Below are 24579 nucleotides of genomic sequence, written 5' to 3'. Positions count from 1 at the left end.
AGTTATTGATTAATTATGCTTCTTACGGTTCAAAGGTCACTCACACTTTATATGAAAACCTTCAGACTCTTAATCTGCAGCCAGATAAACGACAAGTCGGACCAAGAGTCACTTCATCATCCGGAAACGTTTCCATATTTCAGCTGCAGCTTTCATCCTGGTGATCAGAGACGATTTTCGTTACGCTGGGAAAATAACGTTTTTCCAGCTGAACTCCAGAGCGTCTGAAGTGAATTTTTATTCTGACCGACGAGCTTCCAGTTCTGAGTCTGGACACGGCTGCAGACTGTTTGATGTTGAACCCACCGAGCGCTGCCGTCTGCATCCTGATGATCCCGGACAATGTTGGTCGACCCCGAAGTTTTGTAAATTACAAAACAAAAAGTTGCTCCTACTTAAATAAGTTTGTAATCTAAAGAATTAAATGCAATTCCCGGTTCGTTTCTGAGAGGCGGTGCGCTTTCCCTCCCAGGTTGCTCGTCAGTCAACCCTCCCGTTTCCTCAGAGCCAGAGTTTACAAATTCCCCCTGATTTACACGGCCATAAAGCTCCGTCCCTCCTCCTCCTGCAGCTTCAATCAGCCTCGCCAGCTCAAGCAGTAATTTTATGACTCTCTGAGCATGTACTCTGCTCAGAGCATCCATCCATCTGCTTCCTGCTCTTACAGCAAGTTGCAGGCAGAAGCCTGAGATGAAAACATGAATTTCTCATGCATTTACTTGCATGCACCTGTTTCTATTTCTGACTTCTTTATTTGTAAATCCGCCCTTCACAAACACAAATCCTCGCTCAGTTCTCCAGAGTGAAAAGATTAGAGGATTGTAATTTCACCTCCTAATTAGGGCTTCTCTCTCACACACACACACACACACTCACACACACACACACACACACCAGGCTGCTTTAGTTACAGCAGGCTGGCTGGAGGCATCTGATAGCGGAGCCTTCAGGGACCCGGACGAGCGGCTACCTGAAATTTAAGCCCCTACAGGAAGGTCTGAAGTCAGCATGAACACACACACAGAAGCAGAGAGAGTGTGTAAATGTGTCACTTAAAAGGTGTTACTGCCTCCTGGGTGCCTTCGCTATTTTTAATCGATATTTCCGAGGTGTTTGTGCGACTTCCTGCTGTAAAGAAGGAAATGACACAACTTTATCTGCAGTAGAGTCTTGAGACATTTGGAAAAGCATTTTACTGTCTGCAAGTGTATTTTAGTGGGATTTTATGGCAGATCAACACAAAGGAGGAAGCAAAATTAGTACAACCAGTAGTAAAAACTGGAAATGGATACTGGAGGATGGGGGGAAAAGCATGCCACACTTTGCAGATTTTTGCTGTCATTCAGAATGACTTGCTGTCCCTATAAAATAAATTGATGTTGGTGGATGCAACCAAAAGATGTAAATATTTTTCTTATACAACTGCAATAACTTAAAAATATAAAGACATCATTATTTTACAGAACAGGTGTCAAAGTTGAGGTTCGGGGGCCAAATCTGGCCCAGTATAGTTTTTAATGTGGCCCTCTAGATTCTAAATTACATCAATTAGTCCCTCTAGTTTTTCACAAATCTACAAAATCAACAAAACTCCACATTTTTTCTGAGTTTTACTGCAATTTTTCTCAAAATTGGCCAACAATATTGGGTTTGCTGAAGCCTCATCCTGACTGGATGTCAGCTTATAGTCTGTGATGCAAACATTAATAAAAAGTCACCTTTAATGTGATACATTAGCTCAAATATGAATGCTGAAACAAACAGCTATTTATTGATATTTTAACAGTACCAAGACATTCTGGGACCTTGCAGAACATTCAGCTTTTTGATTTGGCCCAAAGGGGAGATGAGTTTGACACCTCTGCTTTACAGCATCTTGTCTAACGTTAAGATAATCCATAAAGCCAGCGGCTCTGATGACTGGAATTTAACTCCGGTGATCTCAGATGAACTCTGACACAAGTTGGCAGAGCTTCCTGGGACATAAATGTTTTATTAGCCATAATGAAAGCAGATTAGCCAGACTGTAACAATAATAATATAATGTGTGCTCAGATTTTGCCCCACAGTGTTGCTATTTTTAACTCCTCCAGATGGTCAGCTCTGTTTCCACAGAAGTAAAGAACTGGTTTCCTCTGCTGCAGGGTAAGGAGCGCTACCTGGACATCATCCACGGCTACATGGAGGTCCACGGGACGGTGCACGGCACCAGCACCGTCTACCTGCCCAGCTACGTCAAGAACCACGGCATCCTGAGCGGCAGAGACCTGCAGTTCCTGCTGAGAGAAACCAAGGTGAGGCAGACGACTTCGCTTTGAGCTTTTCAGAGGAAACCAATCGAGATCGAAGGAGTTTTTCTGTAGTTCTGCTCACTGTGGAGCCGCTTTAACCAACAATATTGTGTTTCCCAGAAACAAACCGAGACGCGTCTGTGATCAAAGATGTTTTGCATCAAAGATTTCTCCTTCCTCTCGTTACTCTCTCTTATACACTGATCAAACATTTTCTGTTGTCTTCAACAGAAGAAGCGACGCTTGATTACAGACCAGAAGGAAAGACAAATTCAAATCTGATCAGTCTGCCGTGGATTCAGATAGAAAGTGGCAGACATTTTCGGATTCAGTGTTTTTCCAGCATCTGCTGCATCCACAGCTGTGGAAGCTCTTTGTCACTCGGTCACAGTTTGCATAACGGCTGTTGTCTTTGTCACCTTTTTGGTGGAGAATTTACATATAGCTGTGGAGAGGACTTTTTCTCTTTCTCGTTCCTGGAAACATGATCAGCCTGCAGTCAGCGCAAACAAAGGCAGAAATAACTTTTATTATCTCAGCAGCAGTGACAGGATCCACTGGTGTTGAAATATTTCATTTTGCTATTATAATAATTTGCTTCACGAAGCACATAAAATGTGACTAAATCTCGCTTGTTGATTGTTTTTGTTAAGCTGTATTTTATTTTCCTTCCACTAAACTTTATGCATTAATTGCAGGGTTTTAAACAGAGGTTGTTTTCCCTGTTTGGAGCTGTGGATGTTTTACACCCATCTGATCAGCAGCAGGCTGATGCAATGATTGCTTTAGGAGGAGAAAGAGTGTGAAAACACACACGAGACACTTTAACATCTCCTGAAAGCGCGTCGGTGTGGTGCATCCGGTCGAATGCGACGCCGCGCTCTGCCTCCATGTGAACAGGATTGTTTAATGAGAGCTAATGGGGAGAATGTGGGTCAAAGCCATATTCCTCATTGATTGCTGTAGTTTTTTTTTTCTTTTAATCCACAGCAGTGGCATCAGAGATGCTGGCTGTTCTCCATGAGCTCCTCCCTCTGAGTCCTTCAGTCTGGTTAGATTCGCTCCTCTCCCTATAAATAGAGCTCCTCTGTTTCTCAGCTCTGAGGAGAAACATTCAGGAACGCATGTGTCGCGCTGCCACCTGCTGGTGGAGCGTGGAATAGACACTGCAGGAGCCCAAAGAGCAGAATGATCAGCATGAGACTGAGGCGTCATGTGAGCAGCGGCATATTTTAACCTACAATGCAGCATTGTGTCAACAGCAGGCTGTTGTTGTGGACAAGCTTGACTCTGGACGTACGAAGCGCTTTCTAGAAAACTTCATCATGTCTCCATCTGAACGTTGACATTCCTGCAGCCTCCCTTCCTTGTTGCTGTAAGGAAATGTGCCGGCTCGACCGTATTTTGTGCTGATGATGATTGTTTCAAACTACTCGATAGCAGAAACTCATCGGAGACAGGAAAGGAACTTTTCTGCTGCTGTAGCCTGGTTAGCTCAGAAAAACTGCTAGCACAACAACTAGAACATCATTTAATTGGTAAATACCACAGATAAAAATAGGAAGTATTTAATCTGCATGGGTGAGTCTAAACCAGCAGAGGTGCACCGATAAATCAGTGATCTTATTTACCTCTGCAAAGGTCTAAAAATCAACTTCTGTCCTCTTTTCCCTCATCAGGTTATTAACTACGTGTTTGCAGTTGATAATAGTGACTCAGAAACTTTCTTGGTATATTTTCAACATTTGAGAAAAAAGAAAAAATCTGAATCGACCAGAAAACTGCAAACAGTGCACATCAATTTATCGCTGCCTATTTCCTTAACCTTGGGAAATAAGTGATCAGTCGATACTTGCAGCAAGAATCAAACGCAGAACCTGTAGGAAACTGATTGTTTTCTTCTTTTATTTCAGCTTTTTGTGGGTCTGTCCTTCCCCTACGAAGGCCCCGCCCCGTTGGAGGCCATCGCCAACGGCTGCGCCTTCCTCAACCCCAAGTTCACCCCGCCGAAGAGCAGTAAGAACACAGACTTCTTCAAAGGCAAACCCACCCTGAGGGAGGTGAGTGAACTCAGCTGCGCGGTACAATGACCCGTCTCTGGTTTCTTCTCCTCACCGCTGCTCTCTCGCCCACAGCTGACGTCTCAGCACCCGTACGCCGAGGTGTACATCGGTCAGCCCCACGTCTGGACGGTGGACATCGAGAACTCTGCCGAGGTGGAGCGGGCGCTGCGCTCCATCCTCAGCCAGAAGGTAGGGGAACAAACGCCTGGTGTTGTTGAGCTCTGGAACAGAACAAAAGCTTTGTTCTGGCCTGAAGCGTTTTGTATGGTTTGTGATCCGTAGCGGCCGCAGCTCCAGCTTGACTCGCTGCAGTTTCTTTAACATCAGACACAAATCTGTCCAGGTTATCTTGAATTAATGTGTTGTGTTTTGTGGGCAGATTGAGCCCTACCTGCCCTATGAGTTCACCTGTGAGGGGATGCTGCAGAGAGTCAACGCCTTCATCGAGAACCAGGTACCGATTCCTCAAAACGAGACCGGAGCCTCTTCAGTAGTTGCTTTTCCTCAGGCGCCATGAAGAAGTTAAGGTCTAATCATCTTAGCTTCTAATTGGTAGCATGAGGAGGTTATTAAGGCTGACATCCCTGCAGGGTGAACTCCCTTTGCTTGCTTCATAATGTTGTGTTTTCACAATAATAAAACAGCAAGTCATGAGAATCCTGTTTTGAAAAACTTCCCACACACTTCCTCTTGTCTGCTGTCGAGGAAGTCGATGAACAACAGAGTGAAATCAAGAAGTAACCAAAGATGAAGTTTACATTTAGTCGCATTAACGACAAACTATAAACACAGGCAGGTCTGGGAGAACTTTAAAGCTGCAGTGTGCAACTCATGAACATGGTCAGTATGAGAGATAATCTGATGGGGAAAAAATCAGGCTCCTCCCTGTGTTTCTACTATTGCTATTGGCAGAAATACACTGAAAAAACAATCAGAAACAGGGGAAGAGTCTAAGCATGTACATGAGTATGATTAACAGCACTAAGACCCGCCTCCTGGCTCTGATTGGTTGTTTGTAGTTAGCGCAGGAAGAAGGCAGAGGAGCTCAATTTTCTTTTTTTTTTCACAGATTATCTGTCTCACATCAGACTTGTTTTGTTTTGTCAGGACTTCTGCCACGGTCAGGTCATGTGGCCGCCCCTCAGCGCTCTGCAGGTCAAAAAGGCCGACCTGGGTCAGTCGTGTAAACAGGTGTGTCAGGAGGCGCAGCTCATCTGCGAGCCCTCCTTTTTCCAGCACCTGAACAAAGACAAAGACCTGGAAAGGTAAGACTCAGTGACGCACTCGCAATGCTTCAAACAGCCACAAGAGGGAAGCAGAGACCACATGCTGGTCGGTAAAAATGTTGATTCTGAGCTGAAAATCTTTGTGTGTCAGGTATGGCATCACCTGTAAGACGGTGGAGTCCAGTGCCGACACGGTGGTCCCGGCCTACAGCGCAAGCCGCCACCACTGCGTGTTCCAGTCGGACCTGCTGCTGTTCAGCTGCGCCGGCGCCCACCAGACGCTGCGGCGCATCTGCCCGTGTCGTGACTACATGAAGGGCCAGGTGGCGCTCTGTAAAGACTGCCTATAGCAGCTACAGGCTGCTGGAGTGAAGCGAGGCGGGGGCCGACACACAGACTTTCTAAACTGTGTGTGTTCATATTTATTATTTTCCCCCAGCTGCAGGAAGGGACACTCCTGTAGCCAACCGGAGCGCCCGACTACTCTGATTCACCAGCAGGGGGCGCCGAGGCTCTTTACTTGAATGAACAAAGGGAGTTGAGTGAGTCAGACTGTAAACCCGCAGCTCATATCAGAGACACTAAAGGACTCTACCGCCCCCTACTGGCAGCCACTCCAACTGCTCCATCCATTCCTCCCGTCCAGATCTGACACTGTTATTCTTTAGGTAGGTTTGCACTGGACTGGACACACACACTTGCATAAGCTGAAGAAGAACTCAGTTTCACACTGTAACCGTCTCTACGAGAGCAGACATTTAGATTTTTTTAATTTGCGAGTTTTAAAGTGGAAAAGTCGGAGTTGGTCTACGTTTTTTATTTGCTTAAGTTGCACATTTACGTTCAGAGCGGCTGACTATTAGTGAGTCTGATTCTGCAAAAGGCCAGTAGCGTACGGGGTCGCCATGCCGTTGTGTCGTAGCCGATAGAGACGTGACAAACACGATGACCTTGCAGCCATCCAGCAGCATCTCCATGTAGAACCGACCAGCTAAACTCGTAGAAAACGTTTTGTCCAGCAAATGTAAGCAGTGAAATCATCCAACGCAGCGTTCCTGCAGTGCAGAACCTCCCTGTTCTTTCTTGGATAATCATTAGGATTTTAATTTGCCTGCAAATTATAGGAAAATTACAGAAAAAAAAAACTTTGTAGTTCTTGTAATAAATGGGGAAAAAAATGCACTATGGTAATCAGAGGTTTATAAAAAGATTTTAGTGACACTGTATATTGTTAATGAGTTGAATTTTTTTTATATATTTATTTTATACGCAGATCTCTATGGCTGTGTTTTGCTGGAATGTTTTTTTTTTATTTATAGCGGGGTTGTCTTTATTTTCCTTTTTTCTGTCTAAAGATTTTTATTTATGGAGGGTAATTTAAGAATGAAATTATGAAATGTATGATTTAAAAGGAGATTTGTCTGCAACTCTGTGGCTTTTAGACATGAGATGAGACAAAATGAATCCATTAGGTTGACTTCTATACCAGCTCTGCTCAGATAGAAACTGAAGTTTTTATTTTTTTTATTCTATGCAAAACGGCTCAAATTCAAACATCAAGTCTGACGAGATTTCCTGTCAATCTTGAAGAAAATATTGGGAAAAAACTTCAGCAGTTTGATTACTTTTGAAATAATAATGTCCTGTTTTTGTCTCATCTCTGTCTCTTAAGACAGACTCCCAGACAAATATTCTTCTTTTCACCCCAAACATTTTGGGCTGTTTTAAACGTATTTGGAGAAATTCACGATTCATGTTCACTTGTTTAACAGGTCGATGATCTGCTGCCAAGTTAGTATTTGAAGTTTTTAGACATAAATGTGCCTTTTGGTGTTTTTGGTTTGGTTCTGCCTCAATCATCTACATGTCTGACAGTAATGAGAGTAAATTGGATCCTAGCAGCAGATGTGGAATAAACTGATAAATCTGCAGCTGTGAGGCGAACCTGGTTTAAGTTGCAGCCAAAAGCCTTATTTACGTTACTCAAACCTCACATCCTCAGTTTGTTTTCTAGACATCTGTTCTGGGCACCAACCATATCAGTTTTTTTTGCTCGTTAACAGTGACGATTGCAGTCCAATCAGCCAAAAGGTGAACAGTGACATTTTGTTTGCTCTGAGTCAGAGGGAAACAGCTTTATTTTTAAATAAATCTTCTTTCTGTGACAAATGGCTCAGCTTCTGCATTTCTTCAACATCACAGAAACTGTGTATAATGTTTAGGATGCATCTGATTGGGTTAATTTGGTGAAAGTAATATGTTACCCACCTCTTAATTTATAAAACATGATCAGGGCACAAATTAGTCATTTATTATATTTAAGTATAAAGCACATCCTATTTAATACAAAAAAATGGATCCTGCAGGTGAGTGAGATCTTCATGTGGTCCATTAGTGAGAACCCAAAAAATGTACTTAGAAAAATAATTGTAGTGGTTTAAGGTTCTGTAATTCAAACCTGATGGTTGTGGGTTCAAGTCACCCTTATGGCTCAATGAAGAGGTAAAAATCTTAGTAAGTTTTTAGGTCTAATATGCTCGACTTTGAGCTGTTATGCGAGTTGTAGCTGTGTGTTTCTACAAGGTGGTTATAACGACATTATTGCCAATGTTTATCAAATGTTTATCAAAACTTCAACTCCAGAAAAGTTTCCCTTTGGTTTAAACACTGGAGATGAAGTAAAACATTCCAGATACGGCAAACAATGTTAAGCACTGGAGATGAAATAAACTGGGGACAACGTTGGACATCGAAGATGATATTAAACACCAGGAGGGGATGAATGGATGAAGTTTTCAAAATGTAATTTTTTCTCAACAGTTTTAGAAAAATAGTAAAAATGTATTATCCATATTTTTTAATCTTAAAACTATGAGGGATAAACTTGCTATTTGTTTTTTCTAAGCTTAATGCCAAACTGCTGCTCTATTATGGAGACTGAATTGTGTCAAATGATAATTTATGTAATAATTATTTAAGTGCATCATTAATTTATTAAAACTTTTCACTCTAAATAGTCTTTAAATGTAAGTTTATTCATAAATTGCTTATTTAAAATGTTCAATATAGTTTTGTGAAATAAATGTTTCTTTATTTTTGATTAATTTATGCAAATATAAAGATCATTACCAACTTCAACTGATTTTACAGAAACGGAGACGCTCGGCCTTAAGCGAAATCATGTTTACTTTTTGCTGGTTCAATACAAACAAGTTTCAGTCAAAATGGGAAGATTTCTGAATTAAAAGCTCCTATTCCATCAATTTTCCACAGGTAAATCTGTAAATGTAACCGTCAAAAGCCAAATAAACTCATTGTATTTTAAAACTCGAAATGCACATTTCACTTTCGCTTCAAACGGCCACAAGGGGAAGCAGGGGCCACATGCTAGTCAGTAAGAGTCAGTTTTGAGTTGACAGTCTGTCTGTGTCAGGTGTGGAGTCACCTGTTAGTGCCGACACGGTGGTCTGGCCTACAGCGAAACCCGCCACCACGGCATCTTCGGTCCACCAGACGAACAGAGACGTTCTGTTTGCTTTTTCTGAGTCGGAGGGAAACAGCTTTATTTTTCAGTGAATCTTCTTTCAGTGACAAACGGCTCAGCTTCTGCATTTCTTCAACATCACAGGAATTTTACACAGAAATATACTGAATAATGTTTACGATGCACCAACCTAAACTTGTAAACTTTCATTTTTCATCCCACATTTTAATGCTGCAGCATAAACTACAGTCTTCAAATTGAGATTACACTGCAATAAAAGACGGATTCATTTTAAAACCAAGTCGGCCTCAAAGCACAGTGTTTACATTCATTTACAGCCATGAGGAAAGTTCATAAAAATAACAATATCCTGTTGTAACCAGACCTTCACATCCAACAAATCAAATCTCACTTTCTACTAATATTTACATTTCAACAATCTGCAAAATTAAGGCTGTAGGTTTAAATATGATCACAGATGGTTAAAAGCTTGGATGAGATATTTCCAGTCAGGAAAGAAGTAAATGATGAACATGAAGGAAGTTTTAATACCATATCATTTGTTCACGCGTCAAGATTAAACTCGGAGCTTCCCGTTTTAAAGCCAAAGCAAACAGCTCACATATTGACTCAAACAGTAGTTGGTGTCCAGAACAATAACTTTATCGACCCACAACCTGAGAGTCAACTATTTAACTTTATCTTTCTCCTTACTTTAGAGTTCATGGGTTAGTTTCAGATTAATGATAATAAAAAAAAAGAGTTAACAGCCGAAAGAACAAAAAAAAAAAAAAAAAGATTTAAATGGGTTTGCAGTAAATGTTGTAGTAACCACTTTTGGTCAGTAGATGGTGCAATTGCTGACCCTGTTCAGTTACTTTACAACATAATTAATATGAGATAACAGAATACAGGAAAAATATTAGACTTTTATCTATTTCCATTTGTCCGTCTGTCTCGCATACATAAAGTTTTAGTCAAAATTATTACCCCCCCCTATCAAATTTGAAGTTTTTGTCAAATATTTCTTAAATGCTGTTAAATCATTCTTCAAGCCATTTCCCCCCCAAACACTCTAGTTTTTTTTATGCCTACATTAGTTTGCTTTGCACATAAAAACCAAATTCTTTCACAAAAACTAAAAACTTAATCAAACACAGCTATGAAATTTGTATTCCATTTCGTAATGCCCACAGCTTCTAATCAATCAATTACGATAAAACTAAGGAGACATTTAAATAAAAACTGGGATCTTTAAATTACTGATCTGTTTAAAAGCAGTTGAGAAATCTCTGACAAAAACTTTAAATTTCATAAGGAGTCTAATAATTTCGACCCCATATTTGAATCTTTGCACTCAGATTTCTGTTGAAATTTCTGGATTCTGAGAAAATAAAAATGTTTGAAATAAAATGTTGGTTGTCAGAATAAAGAAAACATCTTGGGCCGGGCTGAGAGCTGGAGCTGAGCCACCATAACGTCGTACCTGCTTCCTTTGCCTAATGAGCCTTTGCACTGACACATCCTCTCTGTAGTCATAAAAAAGTCAAACTGTGGTAATAGAGCTGCTGCAGCGTTTTACAGCCCAGCTGAGCGCCGGCCTCCTGGAACCGTGCGCTGCCGTTACAGCTGAGCTACGCTGAATCTCTGGACATGAATGGAGGTGAAGAAGCGGAGCGCCCACCCACTGTGACCACAGTGAGATATGCTGTATGTACACTGAACTGGAAAACACGGAAAAGTTCCCAAAGGTTTCATCTGTCATCGCTGCTGTCCCCGTCAGTCCAGTCGTGGGCGGACAGAAACGTCTTCAGCTCCAGGACTGAATGAGTGTCTGTGGACAGAGCGTCTCTCCTGTCCCCTCCTCTGTCCCTTTGTGTCTTGTGTTACCCGTCACTCAAAGCGCTCGTAGTTCCTGGTCTGCCTGACCCGGGGGATCATGTCCCGCAGCAGCCTGGATCACAGAGACGAAACTTTGAGGGGAAAACTCCATATCCCAGCATGCAACTCTGGGAAACACTTTGCTGTTTTGCTTTTACTTTTCCATCAGTTCTTTCGAATATTACACGCTTAACATATATCATCAGAACCAGGGCCATTGTTGGCACTTACTTGACTCCGTAGGCGAGGATGATGAGGCCCATGAGGACCCCTACTGTTCCGTCCAGGTACCACACCTTGGGCTCATGTTTGAACACTTCAGCACTGATGAGGATGGAGAACCCCATGATGCCTCCAACCAGAGAGTTAAATCCTGGAAACAGGAAACGCAGTTTGGTGAAAAGCTCAATTCGCTCACACACTGCAGATGCATTCAACCCAATTCAACGTCTGCAGCTTTCAACACATTTTGAAATGTGAAATATGGTAGTGGCAGCACCATGTATGGACCCACCCTGGATTTTATTTTGTTTTTTTGCACATTTCTTTTTACAAATTCATGCCAATATATCACTTTAAAGTCGCCTTGATTCTTTCATGCAAGTTTCAGAAAACGTTTAATCTCCATGGCAACTATTGAGCATCAAAAATGCCTGGTTGGACCTAGCCCTCCATTCCTTCAAATTAGCCAGAAGCAATTAGCAAACACCTAGTTAAACAGCTGAGCTCATTATAGGAGCTACTTCGCAGTGCAACGCTGCTGAAAATGTTGCTAAAGGGTTAATAGTAGAGGAGAAATGTTGCGATGACTTCCTGAAGGCGGAGTTTCAGAAAGAGCAGAAGCTTCTTAAAGAGACAGAAGTTCAATTTCAAGGCATTAAAATTACAAAGTCTAACTTCTTTGAAGTCATTTTTGATATATGTAGCATTTCTGTAGCAACTAAAGGTAACAGTAAATTGATTGTAGCATAAAATGGCGCTATGCGTCTGGAAAATACATAACACTGCTCCTTTAAGCTTGTTAGCAAGCTACTGACAATTTATGTTCAGAGGTTCTGGTAACTTTTTTGGGGGAAAACATTTACGTATACGAGTCGTGTTGCTGAACTTTTTACTTTTGCTTGAGTAATCTTATAAACTATTGCTGCTCTTACTTGAGTAGATTGATTTTGAAACATTAAATTCTTACGTTAATGCTAATCTGATCATCTTCTACACATCACTACGTCTTTATTGTTTGTATTTTATTTGTCTATGCATTTATATGGCATGTGCTGACTTCCTGTTGGCGTGTTCGCTCACCGTCGGTGATGAGCGCTCGGCTGGTCAGCACTTTGCCGAGCATGAACTTGATCACGGCCAGGACGACGCACACCAGGCCGCTGACGATGGACACGCTGAACAGGAAGTCGTCCTGAAAGACACGGAGAACGACAACGTAGCTGCAGTTTTATTCTGATCATGCAGAAATCTGACAAAATCGTTCTCCCAATGACACTCTTTAGCATTTCTTTAACTGCTAAAACCTCTGGATGCTGTTTAGCTTTAATAACGTCCTTTCTGTAGCTCCTTTAAGATTTCAGAGCAGAGAAAGCGAGGCAGCATAAAAGCTGGAGCACAAAGGAAGGCTGCAGAGCTCTCAGCGGCTCTGCGGCAGCATTAATATTGCACTACGGCCTTGGAGCCATGAAAAGCTACTTTGGCTCCCTCACACATCAAAGAATAGAGAAAACCTGACTCAGTGCTGGAGGTGAAACCCACAGAGCAGATTATGTTCACCATCGATTACATTCTTTAGTGGGGAAGACGGGTGAGCCGTTCTGTAAGATTTAAGATCATTTTGATGCTTATAGCTCAATTAAACGCTCAATAACCACAGGAATCAATTATAGTTCGACTTCCTCCAAGACTGGAAGCTTCCGTTATGAAAATTATTCATATTTAATCGATAATTATGAAGCATGATTTAGAAGAGTTTTATTTTTTACGACATCAAAAAAATCTGTAAAATGAAAAGGTGCGTATCAAAAAAAGTGAATTTTGTGTAAAGATTTAAAATTTTCTGCCACTCATTCAGAAAGAAAAACTCGCTGGAGTGAAATATTTTAACTCTGTCCACCTTTCTTTTCCTTACTGAACCCCACAGCATGATTAGACCACCATCATGCTTGACTGTGGAGTTCAGCTTGTTCTGCAAACATAGCGTTGTAATTTTTTCCATTTTCAGATGATTAACAGTGATCCATGAGCTGCTCAAAGCTTTGGATGTTGTGTCATAACCTAACTCACACCTCGATGCAGAGATCAGCTTTGTTGTGGACGCTAGCTGACGCTAATTGGGAGCAGCCCGGTGTCAAACCGAACAACCCAACCTCCTTCATCTAACCTGCATATTTAAGCAGCTGCTTACCTCATTAATATTTCATGAATAAGAGAAAGAAGAGGTGTGGTTGAGGGGAAACATTTACCTAATTTCCAACTGTGGCACAGTGAGGAAGGCTCACTGTGAGCTACAAGACGAGTGTGAGAGGAGAAGAAGAAGAAGAAAACAATCTGTCGGCGTTTGTTTATGCTTTGGCGGAGGCCATGTTTCAGCCCGTCCGTCTGCTTCTCTGCAGCAGCAGATGAATGGAGTGAAAACACAGTCAGGCCAATAAATCAATATAGGATTTGGAAAACTGACTGAGTTTCTAACAAAGGCTTGGTAATCCATTAAAACCATGATTATTGTAGATCAACAGATATAGATTTGTAAATTTAATAGCAGGCAATCAATGTTCAGTCACTGCTTTCATTAAATATTAACACGTAATCAATTTTTTTAGGTTTTATTTGCCAAAGCAATGCAATGTTGTGAATAAATGTAGAGTGTAAAGAAAAAAATGTTTTTCCACACTGCATACGTCAAAAAAATTACAATTACAGCTAGAAGTCTGTCAAACGCAATGCATTTAATTTTAAATGAAGTACTTTATACTTCATTTAAGAATCTCTATACATTCCTGTATATGATTATTTTTAATAATTTAATTAAGACGCAAAGCTGTTTCTACAGCAACCACTACTGCCTAGCAACAGGGCGATAAAGCTATTTACAGAAGTGTTAAAGCTTGCGAGTCTTCACACCTGAGATTTGTGACATTCTTCCTCCAGCAGCACCGGCAGAGTCACACCTCATCCTCACAGTTAGTGAAAAAAAAAAAAAGTTTGGAAAAACAAAACCCAGCACAAAACTAGAGAATAACCTCTAAATGTAGCATTTTTTACTCCAAGATCTCTAATTTTACTAAACTTTACAACCAAATCCTAAATGTTGATCATTATGGTTTGGTTATTGTAACAAACACTTAATGCGTCACAACGCACCGTTAAGTTAGGTTTTAAAGGACATTTTTTAAATGGCTGAAGCAAAGATTTTTGCTGTGTTTTAAGGAAAAACTTAGTTTATGCCGTAATTTTAAGTGAATCTACTCAGGTCACAACTCTCAAAACTAAGATTAATCTGAGGTTTTTTACAGTCCAATTTTACGTTAATATGTGGAAAACATCCAGTATGGAAAACCCAATCTCAGCCAATGTGCTTAAACGATGAAGATCACACAATTTTACATTTCTTTTGACTGCAGAATTAGTAAAAATGTGCAATAACATCCTCTTTTTACACTACTGAAGTACCAGTGGTTTGATATTATTACATTTGTTTTAGACTGCTGAAAAAGTCAAAAGTGACTGAAATTACAGAAGTAGTCAAAAAGGGTTGGTTTAAACTCAGAATTTCATTTTGTTTTCTGATAAACGTTAAAATATGATTCAGCCGTTATTAAATACAGCTTATATAAGCAAGAACTAGTTCATGTTGGAGTAGTGAACTTAGTGCTGAACTATGAACACGAATCAATTCGTTTTACCCTGGCTGAACTGAATTAAAACTAGTTCAGGATGAACTTTGTGTTTTATGCTAATATATGCCATTTAATGTAAAGAGCACTTTCTACATTTAATCTGCTTTATTTTTGTCTCTTAAAGACAGAAAATCATCATTATGATAGTCATTGTTTTTATTTATTTCCCTCAGCAGGGCCTGATCAGTGTCTGAATGCTGTTTATTTTGGATTCTATAAAAGGTACAAATATTAGACAGAAACAGCTGAATATATGTTTGTAACTCTGAAATCTTTGGCAGAAAGTCCCTGTTTCAATCTGACAGAGCTGCAAAAATAACCACAGATTCCACTGAAAAATCTGATTATGCATGCAGCATTTGTCTTGCATTCCCAAAGCTCCAGTTCATGTGTGCAGGCAGAAAGTCAGGCGACCCTGGTTAGCCATGCAGCCGTCACCAATAGTTTACAGTTTTCTGATTATTTTAGTTATTTTTACCCCATAACGTGAGTTTGACAGCGTCATCTCCTCATATCCTGGATGTGTTAATCCAAATTTCTCTTATATGAATCTTTTCCTGACTGTTCTAGTATTAGAATAAATTACTTCACTACAGAATATTTATTTATCATGGATTTGTGATTTATAAATTCTCACCACTTCTGGCAGCAGCTTGGTGGCCAGGTCATGGATGGCCTTTCCCATGATGCAAAGGGAGGACAGGATGAAGATCACACCCAGGATCACGCAGGCACTGACAGGAAGTAGAAGTCAGATGATCAGAAACAGGAAACAAAAAAACGACAAAATCTGAACAATGTGGGGTTTCACATTCAAACCAACTCAAATCTTCCTTACATTACAATAGTGTGACAGAGAGTGTATACATGTGTGCTTTGAGTATTGATTGAAAAGCAGCAGATGTCCTTTAATGACCTTTATCCAATTAACCGAGTCTAGAGGGAAGCAGGAGCCAGCTGGAGCATATGTCCTGGTCATGCATGGTTACCAGACTGAGCGCACTCAACGTCTGAAGGCTGCTCTCGAGCAACACTGGAGAGCAGGGTTTTGACTGGATGAGGTAACCACGGCAACAGCCAGCATCCCTTTGGGAAGTCCGCAGCAGGACAAACATCCCCGCTAACTGGCTCTCTGTTGTTTCCCGCACAATGCCGATGCTGCTGGTTTCTCTGCGGCTTTCAGATAAACTACCTTTCTGTTTAGATTCATAAACAAGCAGAGAATAATTAGGATCAGAATGACGGTGTCGGATTCTGGGAACAAAAGGTGTTTTTATTTCAAGAAAGCTTCAAATTTGATTTCCGAGAAAGAAAAAAAAATCCTTAATATCTTCTGTTATCAGACCTCAAGTGAGTTACCGTGGTAACCAGACAGCCTCTGGGGTTCACTGTTCAACCGCGTCTCATTTATGAAACACAGACAGGTGGACAAATTAAAAAGAATAACACGCATCCCTGGCAGGCTGGTAAAAGAGAGCGATGCCGTCTGCAGAATCAAAAGCAGACTCAGAGTGCGAGTTAAGGTGCATACCACACTGCAAAAACACAAATATTACCAAATCTTTGTCTAGTTTCCAGGGCAAATATCTTCATACACTTGAAACAAGACAAAACTAACATACAAGGAATTTTCATCAAGATATGGGAGTTTGTTTCAGGTTAATAATTCATTAATATTGATAACACCAGTTTCACTTGCAGAAAATGTCTCAACTATTAGTTTTTCATTAATATTAAAGAATTGTTAACTTAAAACGAGCTCATATATTTTGCTGAAAATGTACTTGCAAGTTAGGTTCATCTTATTTAAAGTGTACTAAAACAGACAAAAATATTTGGTAAGATTTTGTGTTATTTATAGTTCATTTTGAACTGATCACCAGTTAATAGTAGGGAAGAAATCATGAAGCCTGAGGTTAACTGAATCCGTGTTGATTCAAAACCAAATCAGTTTGGTTAAATTTGTGTGCAACTTTTTCACATATCCAATGTTTTTCAGAGAATGTTTCCATCTCTCCTCCAGAGGATATGATCTCATCCGTCGTCTCTCCTGCAATTACTTGATACGCCTCTGAGACAGAGATGCGTCTTGACTCCTGGGTGTGTGTGAAACCAACATATGCTCCTTCAGAAGCGGCGCAGACAGATTCAGCTTTTATCCGACTCCCAATGAAGCCTCTGTTATGTTGGGGTATGGAGTTTAACGCTGCAAAAACACAAAATCTTACAGATTATTTTTGGTCCAGCTTCTAGTGCAAATATCTAAGTACACTTGAAATAAGATACGAGCTTGTTTTAAGTCAATAATTCCTTTTTCACATGCAACACCTGTTATAAGGTTCTGGCAGTTCTAGTGGGAATTTCCCTGAGCTCCTGTTGGCTTTAGCTTACCTGGTCTTCCGTTGCGTTAGCGTTATAGTCTTTAATTCAGTTTTATTAAAAAAGGGAGGTTATTCCGCAAAGGAACCACGTATTTTTTGGTTGAAAAACTTTATTTCCAAACAAAACTGTTGTTTCCACTTTCCAAGTTCCTGCACTCACAACAGGTGAAGCTAATTGGCCAGGTCTTCTTCTGCTTTGTTTTAATGGTGGTTGGAAAACAACGTTTTGGTGCGCATTACCGCCACCTACTGGGATGGAGTGGATCGGAATGCTAAATACTGCTCTGGAAAAAATTGAAAGACCACTTAAAATGACCAGTTTCTCTTATTTTACTTTTTATAGCTTTATGTTTGAGTAAAATGAACATTGTCCTTTTATTGTATGAACTACTGACAACATGTCTCTGAAATTCCAAGCAATAATTTAATATTGAGAAAATGAGAAAATAACGAAAAAGATGCAATTAATGCAACAAAACAAGTTTATATTAATTTAGGAATACTAATGTTTTAACTCAGGATGAGTTCAGAAATCCATATTTGGTGGAAAAACCAGGAGGTTTTCAATACTATTCAGTGCAGTGCGTCTCTATATTTTTTCCAGAGAAGTATATATATCTCACAGTTTTATAAACTAAGCAAAAAACAAAAACAATATCCTCTCCATTCTCTACAAAAATTGTCCAAAAGCTCTTACATAGCTCTTCTGTATTCCCTTCTCTCAACAGGACAGTTGGAGCAGAAAAATAATACACATTTCACGTCTCTTCTTGAAAACAAAAATCACTGTCAATGTTTGGTTTGCTTATTTATCTGCTAGCTAATTTCCTTTTACTTCGATATGTGGTGGTATCTGTATAAAAGTAACTATTAAACAGATTCATCATCCAAATCAAGAAAGTCTACATCTTTTCCAGATGGTCCATTTGCTGCTTCAGGAAATTTGAGCATCAAACAGAGCACCTCCCAACACAACAGCCTAGATTTGCATTTGCAATGTGAGAAAAATGCGGAAACGTCGCACTCACATGTATTCACGGTGTGCAGAATGGACAGCAGCTGCGTTGCTGTAGCGCCACAGCACGATGACGGAGGACAGCACGTCTAACGTGGCGTCAAACTGCAGCGTGAAAGCAAAGCAAAACAAACAAAAAAAATACATCTAGCATGCAATTCACGTCATTCCCCTCAGTTTGGATCCGAGATGTGTTGGTGTGGACTTACAGCGAATCCGAAAGCAGAGGCACTGTGGCGCATGATGGACACAGCTGCAAGAAAACACAGAAACATGAACTCAACGTTTACGTTTCTTTTAATTGTGGGAAGGTAGATCAGTTCTGCTTTCTTATCAACTCCTGCAGAAAACCGGACAGATGAGACGAGAGGAAGTGAAATCTGAAATCTGATTTGGAAATAGCAAACAGATGCAAATATTTATGCACCTGCATCAGCAGGGAGAAATCCTCCTCTCCAGGTTATTTTTAGAAAAACTCACAGGGGGCCAGAGAGCTTCTAGTTGCTATATTGTTTCTTTTTCCTCCATTTAAGCTCCCTACTCTCCTCTGCTTTTGTTTCATCTTCATGCTTCTCTCAAGGATAAAGACACTATCAAAACTGCAGCACTCGCACTGCAAACTGTTGGCCGCAAATGAGCCCTGCCCTGCATACAAATCACCTACTGGGATCTTTTTATGACACCTGAAGTCTGTGGAGCTGCATCTCTAATACATCAACCTCATCTGCTTCTAGAACAGTAGAGTCTCTCAGTCGTTTATGAGGCAGATAAAGCTCAAAAACCTGACTTAATGTACACAATCTACTTTAAATAAGCAGGAGAAGAAGCCTGAAACTGACAGCTGCTGATGTCAAAGCAAATAAGGAAGGGCGGGATGAGAGGACGCAATGCACACAACCCCCAGTTTACACAGCAACTGACTTATTCTAGTTTGGAGGAAAAGCAACACTAACTCTGAGCTGAAACACGGAGGTGGAAGCATCATGATGTGGGGCTGGACAGGACGAATGTTCTTAAAATCACAAACATTACGGACATCAACAAAAGCTGTTTTCAACACCGTAATTTGACATTTTGAAAAGAAATGTGCTTACTGGAAACATGTAAATTTAAAATATAAAATCTTGTTTTCGATCAAAAGTTTTGGCGCCAAAATGAGATGAGAAAAGAAATGGGTTTATTTCGCAAAACTGAAATAGAAACCAAGACGACGACAACAGGACGTTGTGATACTGACTGCTACAGGAGATCTTCTTTTGCCTGCAGCCATCAGCTACAACATTTAATTTCCCTCTTGGATCAAAACAGTATTTTTGAATTGGATTTGAATTAGATTAATGAATAAGCCGATATTTAGCTGAACCTGATGTGTAGCTTTTAGACAGCTGAACAAACAAAACTTTCTGCTATTTATTTGACATTAATCATTACAGCTTTTAGCTTCTGGAGATCCCAAAGATACAACTGTATTTAAAAAAAAACAATCTCCTCCTAAAACATAAAAAATGTACATTTCGCACAGTGTTTAATCAAAAATAAACTACAGTTTTCTGTCCTCACTGTAACAAAGAAAGCTAGGTCTCCTTCTTTTCCCCTTTCTCCTTTATTAGGAGGGAAAAAAAGCGACATTTTGTATAAATAACTCAGCTGCAGCTCTGCGGTCGTCAAAGCTGAACCCAGTGCTGGTTAATTGGCTCCCAGGGAAGCTTGGTGGGTGTCACATACACGGACACACACACACACACATCTGTGCTGTTCGCTTCATGTCTAGAAGTCGCTCTGACCTGTCTGGTATTACTTTTATTTTTACATTTAACCGACTGACGCCGTCCATCTCTGCCTTTTTAATTGAACAAAAACAGAAGCCGGTGTTCAGCCTAAACAAACAGGAACTGGTTTTGTTCTTGTTCACTCAGCGGCTGTCAAACAGTCCCGCCATGTTTCAGTCAGAGGATGTGCAGGCAGGGTATCAGGTGTGAGCCGTGGCATGAACATGTATGTTTCCTCTCTATGCTGCTGCCAACCGTAAAAACATCCAGCAACTCGCTTTACAGAGTCTGAGTGGCACTAATGGTTTCCAGGCCCATCAGGGCCACAGAGCAGCAGCAGGTGTGGAGGGGAGAGGCCCCAAAACGCTCCGGCATGGCCGAAAAAATGACCTCTGACTCTGGATGTAAAAGGTTCATATCTTCTCCTCATAAAACCAATATTTACAGTAACATTGAGAAAGGAATAGGCAAACTTGAACAACATATTTTTGGTTCAATTCACACATAATCCCAATAAGATGGCGTTTGTGACTAAGCCTGAAGAAATAATCAATTAGTTTCACAGTAAATTAAAAGAGCTCATCATCATAATTCACTTTACTTATTGTTTCGGTTGTGTGCTTTTCTTATTTTTGATGGGGTTTTTTATATTTTGGATATTTAAATTATAATCCAGCTCCAGTGTTAAATGTTCTTTACAAAATTAAAGAGTAATTTTGCATTATTATCCCATTATCAATACATTACTTGAAAATGCTGAATATTATTGTTTATCACAGTAATTACCGGGATAATTTAAGGTCCAGGCTTGAGTTGAAAAAGTAAAAAAGTGAGAAAAACTAGCTTAAACATCACATGATAGAAGTGAAAACTTTTGTTTCTGTGAGTGTCACTTAAAAGTCCTCAATCATCTTATTTAACTGTTATTTTCACATTTATTTTTCATTTTTCATGCAGATGAAATGATTTTCAGCTCTGTGATACGAGGAGATGTAATCAGGTTTTCAAATTCATTTGAGCGAAGGCTCACAAAGCCCCTTCCTCATATTTAATAAACTCTGGCTGGAAACAGAGGTAATTTTACAGACACTTTAATGAGCCGTTATGCAACAGCTGCAGTGAACTGTTTACCAACTGATCCTGCTTTCATTTTAAATTAAACTATTCATGACACAAACAGCAGACTCAAATTAAAAACAAAGCTACCAGAAGACTAATTTCTGCTGCAGCATAATGTGTTTATGAAATAAAAGACAAAATATATTTATACCAGTGGCCTTTAGCACACTGAATTAAAAAGGTGACGTAAATTATTTACATGCAGTCCTGGGCCAATCAACCTAAATTAAGGAAATCTGGACCAATATATCAGTGAACTCCTAATTTTTATCTTTTGAATATCACATACCTTTGTCCTTTTGCTACTTTTAACAGGTTTGACACAAAATCCTAATAAAATACATTAAACTTTGTCATAATGTGACACGAGGAATGAGTTCTCTGACTGAATGCCTATTTGGCACGAGAAAAACCATCAACACATAAAATTAAAGGGGTCTAAATTATTTTTTGGAATTTATTCTATCAGTGATTCTGATGATTAATTGATTAATCGAAAAGAATTATCTTCTTTTGTGTCTGGGGACTCCAGCTACCAAATAAGTTAATTATTTCAATAATCAATTAATCACGATTAATCATTTCAGCCCTAAGAACTTCTAAGCTGTTGCGGTGTCTAAAATAAATTACTCTGACATTATTAAACCACTGGAATCATCTACTCATGTAATTCTTGGGTCCTAAATCAAAGAAAACAACTGTGTGAGTAATGAGAGAGTAACTCCTGCTGCTGCGTTGCCCTCATTCATCACTTCGTCTCATTTCTGCACCTAATCTGGAAGCAGTGCCATGTTTCATTTATGAAGAGAGAAGCTGATGTGTGATGGAGGAACGAGTCTGGGGCAAAACGTTCTTTTTTACAAAAACACCACATACAGTCTGAGAGAGAGAGAACTGCTGTGTATGAGAACAAATGAAAACATAATGATCCTTCATGACATTAGTAGCAGTCTTCAGAGAGACAGGAAGCCCTAATATGCTTGTCTGCTGCAGGTAATCAACAACACTGCAGCAATGTGGGAACTCTTTTCAGGAACTAATCTCCACCTAATGAAGAAGAGGAAAAAGCGGGAGAGAGCATCTCAGTCATCTTCTCAAACAAACTGTCTTTGCTTATGATAACTACAGACCAGCCCTCATGTACCTTTGGATTAAGTGAAGTTGTGAGCAAACACGAGAAATACAAACATGTGCTTCTGTGAAATAATGTTACTCACTGAAAGCGGCGATAGCCAGGATGATGGTGGCCACGATGGACGCCCAGGACACCCAGAGAGCTTTCTTTCTGTAACTCTGTGCTTCGTGAGGCTTCAGGCGCATGCTGCTCTCCAGAAGACCTACACGCAACAAGACATCCAAACTTTTGTAGTTCTGAAGTCTTCAACCTGCAAACAATCCCTAACTTTGTCTCCCAGAAGAAATATCTGGGGCAAAACGTTCTCTTTTACCTGCTGACATTTTGTTTTCTGTCTCCGATTCCTTTATTCTGAATATATACACAACTGCTCTGCTTGTTGCTAACTGCATTTCGATCTTCCCTGGTTGTTAGTTTGCAGAAAACTTAAATGTCCTTGGAATAAAACAAAAGAAACATCAGATATGTTGTGAAGAAACTGCATTGGGAGAAAATGTTCTCCCTGCAGAACGACCGCATAAAAACTGGAATAAAGCAAACCCTGCAGGTTCAAGCCGTTTGACTAACTGGATCTCTGATATCCACCTTTTATCAGAATGACTCATGAGTTTCATACATAATGTATGACGAATTAAAGAAAAGTATAAGCAATAAAAGAACCAACTTTACTCTCAATTCGTGCTATAGTTCCAGTTATTCCTGCTTTCCTTTTAGCTAAAGTAGGAAAACGTCTGAACTGTTGCCACGGCAGCCTGACAGTAATAGTTCAGCTGCAGGTTTCTTCCTGTTAAAAGGTGGTAGTTCCTTTCCATTGTTGCCCCATGCATGCTGGAAGCAATACAAATATTCAATGGAAACTACACGTTTGCCAATTCTTTTATTTTTACTAATTAGCATCACAATATCTTCTGAATGTCACTGTTTATTTTGTAATAAAGTGGACAAAACTGAACAGAACTAGACATGTTGACCATCTATGGGCTGCCAAAGATTAAAGCAAAGTGCTGCTGATAAACCTCCTGGATCTCAGTTCAGGTATGTATCCTTATGGAAGCCCATATGTGCCACAATTAAAGCAAAAGATTGATTTATTTATAAAGACACCCAAAATAGTTTAGACATACCAATTCTTTAAAGATTAAATAAATAAAATCATCAATTAAGAATCTAATAACTTAATGTTATTATGCAATATTTATTAATTTCATTATTGTGCTGCATGTTGTGAAGAAAATAATATAATTTCACAAAAAACATTTAAATTTTTAAGCTATATACTTTTACAAATACCAATCAGCTACTTACTTAATTATTATTTATACAGTTTTCCTATTTTACTTAGTGCTGATAAATATTAGCCAAAAATGGTTGGTTGATTAAATTAGGGATCTTTGGCACCAATATTTTAGTGCCAGAATAATACTGATATAATTCATAATAATTTTACTATTATACTTTTATTTTTGCAAACAATGAGAAAAAAAAATAGAAAACAGATGAGAATATTTTTTAATCTTATGCCATAACAATATAAACCACACATAAAAACAGACTTTCTACTAAAACACCTTTTGTTTAATCATCTATTAGTTAAATTACGCACAAAAATGAATATTTCTGACATCACCTACCCCGATCCTCGATGCTCTCTGTTATCTTCATCTCCTGATCCATCTTGAAACCCTCTGCTTGACTTTCTGTGTTGTTCTCCTGCTGCTGCGGGGAGTCCGTCTGCTCGCACTGGCCGTTCACCGCCGTGGGCTCCGCACCAGAAGCCGGTTCCGGGACGGCGGCGGAGTCTGGCGGGGATGGGTCCGTCATCTTTTCGGCTGTGGTTCCAGTGAGGCACTCCGAGAATGTCACACCTGGGCGGGAGAACCAGCCTTTCCAACGAGCAGAGACCCACAGACAGAGTGGGGAGGAGGGAAATTCCTTGTAGAGTTGCGCGTCCAGTTGCGCCAAATTACGCACTGTAAGTGAGACAACACCGGAAATTGGGGAATACGGATTTCAAAACAAACTCCGGCCGAAACACTGAAAACAGTCAAAACAGAATAATAGGAAGAAAACGTTATTCTATTACTAATGTTTACAACATATAAAGTTAAACAGTGGTGCAGCGAAAATAACCTCTGTTATTTATCATTATCGTTATTTTTATTTATTCTGGAACCTGAGTCCGAATTTCCTACCACATTCAAGCAAAGGTGGTATGACAGTAATGTCATGGTTTGGAGTTGTAGGTGGTGAGGTAGATGGACCCAGGACGTAGTGATTAATGGTTGTTTAATGGTGAAGACGAGGAGTACAGAC

General features: G+C 39.9%; 2 protein-coding genes across 2 annotated transcripts in view; one reads left to right on the top strand and one right to left on the bottom strand.

Moving 5' to 3' along the window:
* mgat5 (alpha-1,6-mannosylglycoprotein 6-beta-N-acetylglucosaminyltransferase) overlaps window positions 1-7750 on the top strand; it is a 48172-nt gene extending 40422 nt beyond the window's left edge. Inside the window, exons 12-17 of the mRNA XM_014981597.2 lie at window positions 2145-2294; window positions 4205-4351; window positions 4427-4543; window positions 4734-4808; window positions 5462-5619; window positions 5732-7750. Of these exons, the coding sequence (XP_014837083.2) occupies window positions 2145-2294; window positions 4205-4351; window positions 4427-4543; window positions 4734-4808; window positions 5462-5619; window positions 5732-5930 (846 nt within the window). The 3' untranslated portion in view covers window positions 5931-7750. The remainder of the gene's footprint in view (window positions 1-2144; window positions 2295-4204; window positions 4352-4426; window positions 4544-4733; window positions 4809-5461; window positions 5620-5731) is intronic.
* A 2498-nt stretch (window positions 7751-10248) lies between these two features.
* Window positions 10249-24251, bottom strand: LOC106914660 (transmembrane protein 163a). Its single transcript, XM_014981598.2, has 8 exons — window positions 23898-24251; window positions 22349-22468; window positions 18453-18496; window positions 18257-18348; window positions 15485-15581; window positions 12248-12359; window positions 11177-11318; window positions 10249-11018 (listed from the first exon to the last, which is right to left on the bottom strand). Exons 1-8 carry the CDS (start codon window positions 24085-24087, stop codon window positions 10958-10960), a joined length of 858 nt encoding a protein of 285 aa, XP_014837084.2. The 5' UTR covers window positions 24088-24251; the 3' UTR covers window positions 10249-10957.
* Window positions 24252-24579: the final 328 nt, after the last annotated feature.

Source organism: Poecilia mexicana, unplaced genomic scaffold, assembly GCF_051168715.1.
Source record: "Poecilia mexicana isolate PSO_F unplaced genomic scaffold, ASM5116871v1 scaffold_2, whole genome shotgun sequence".
Lineage (NCBI taxonomy): Eukaryota > Metazoa > Chordata > Actinopteri > Cyprinodontiformes > Poeciliidae > Poecilia > Poecilia mexicana.
This window is presented reverse-complemented; position numbering and strand designations above follow the sequence as displayed.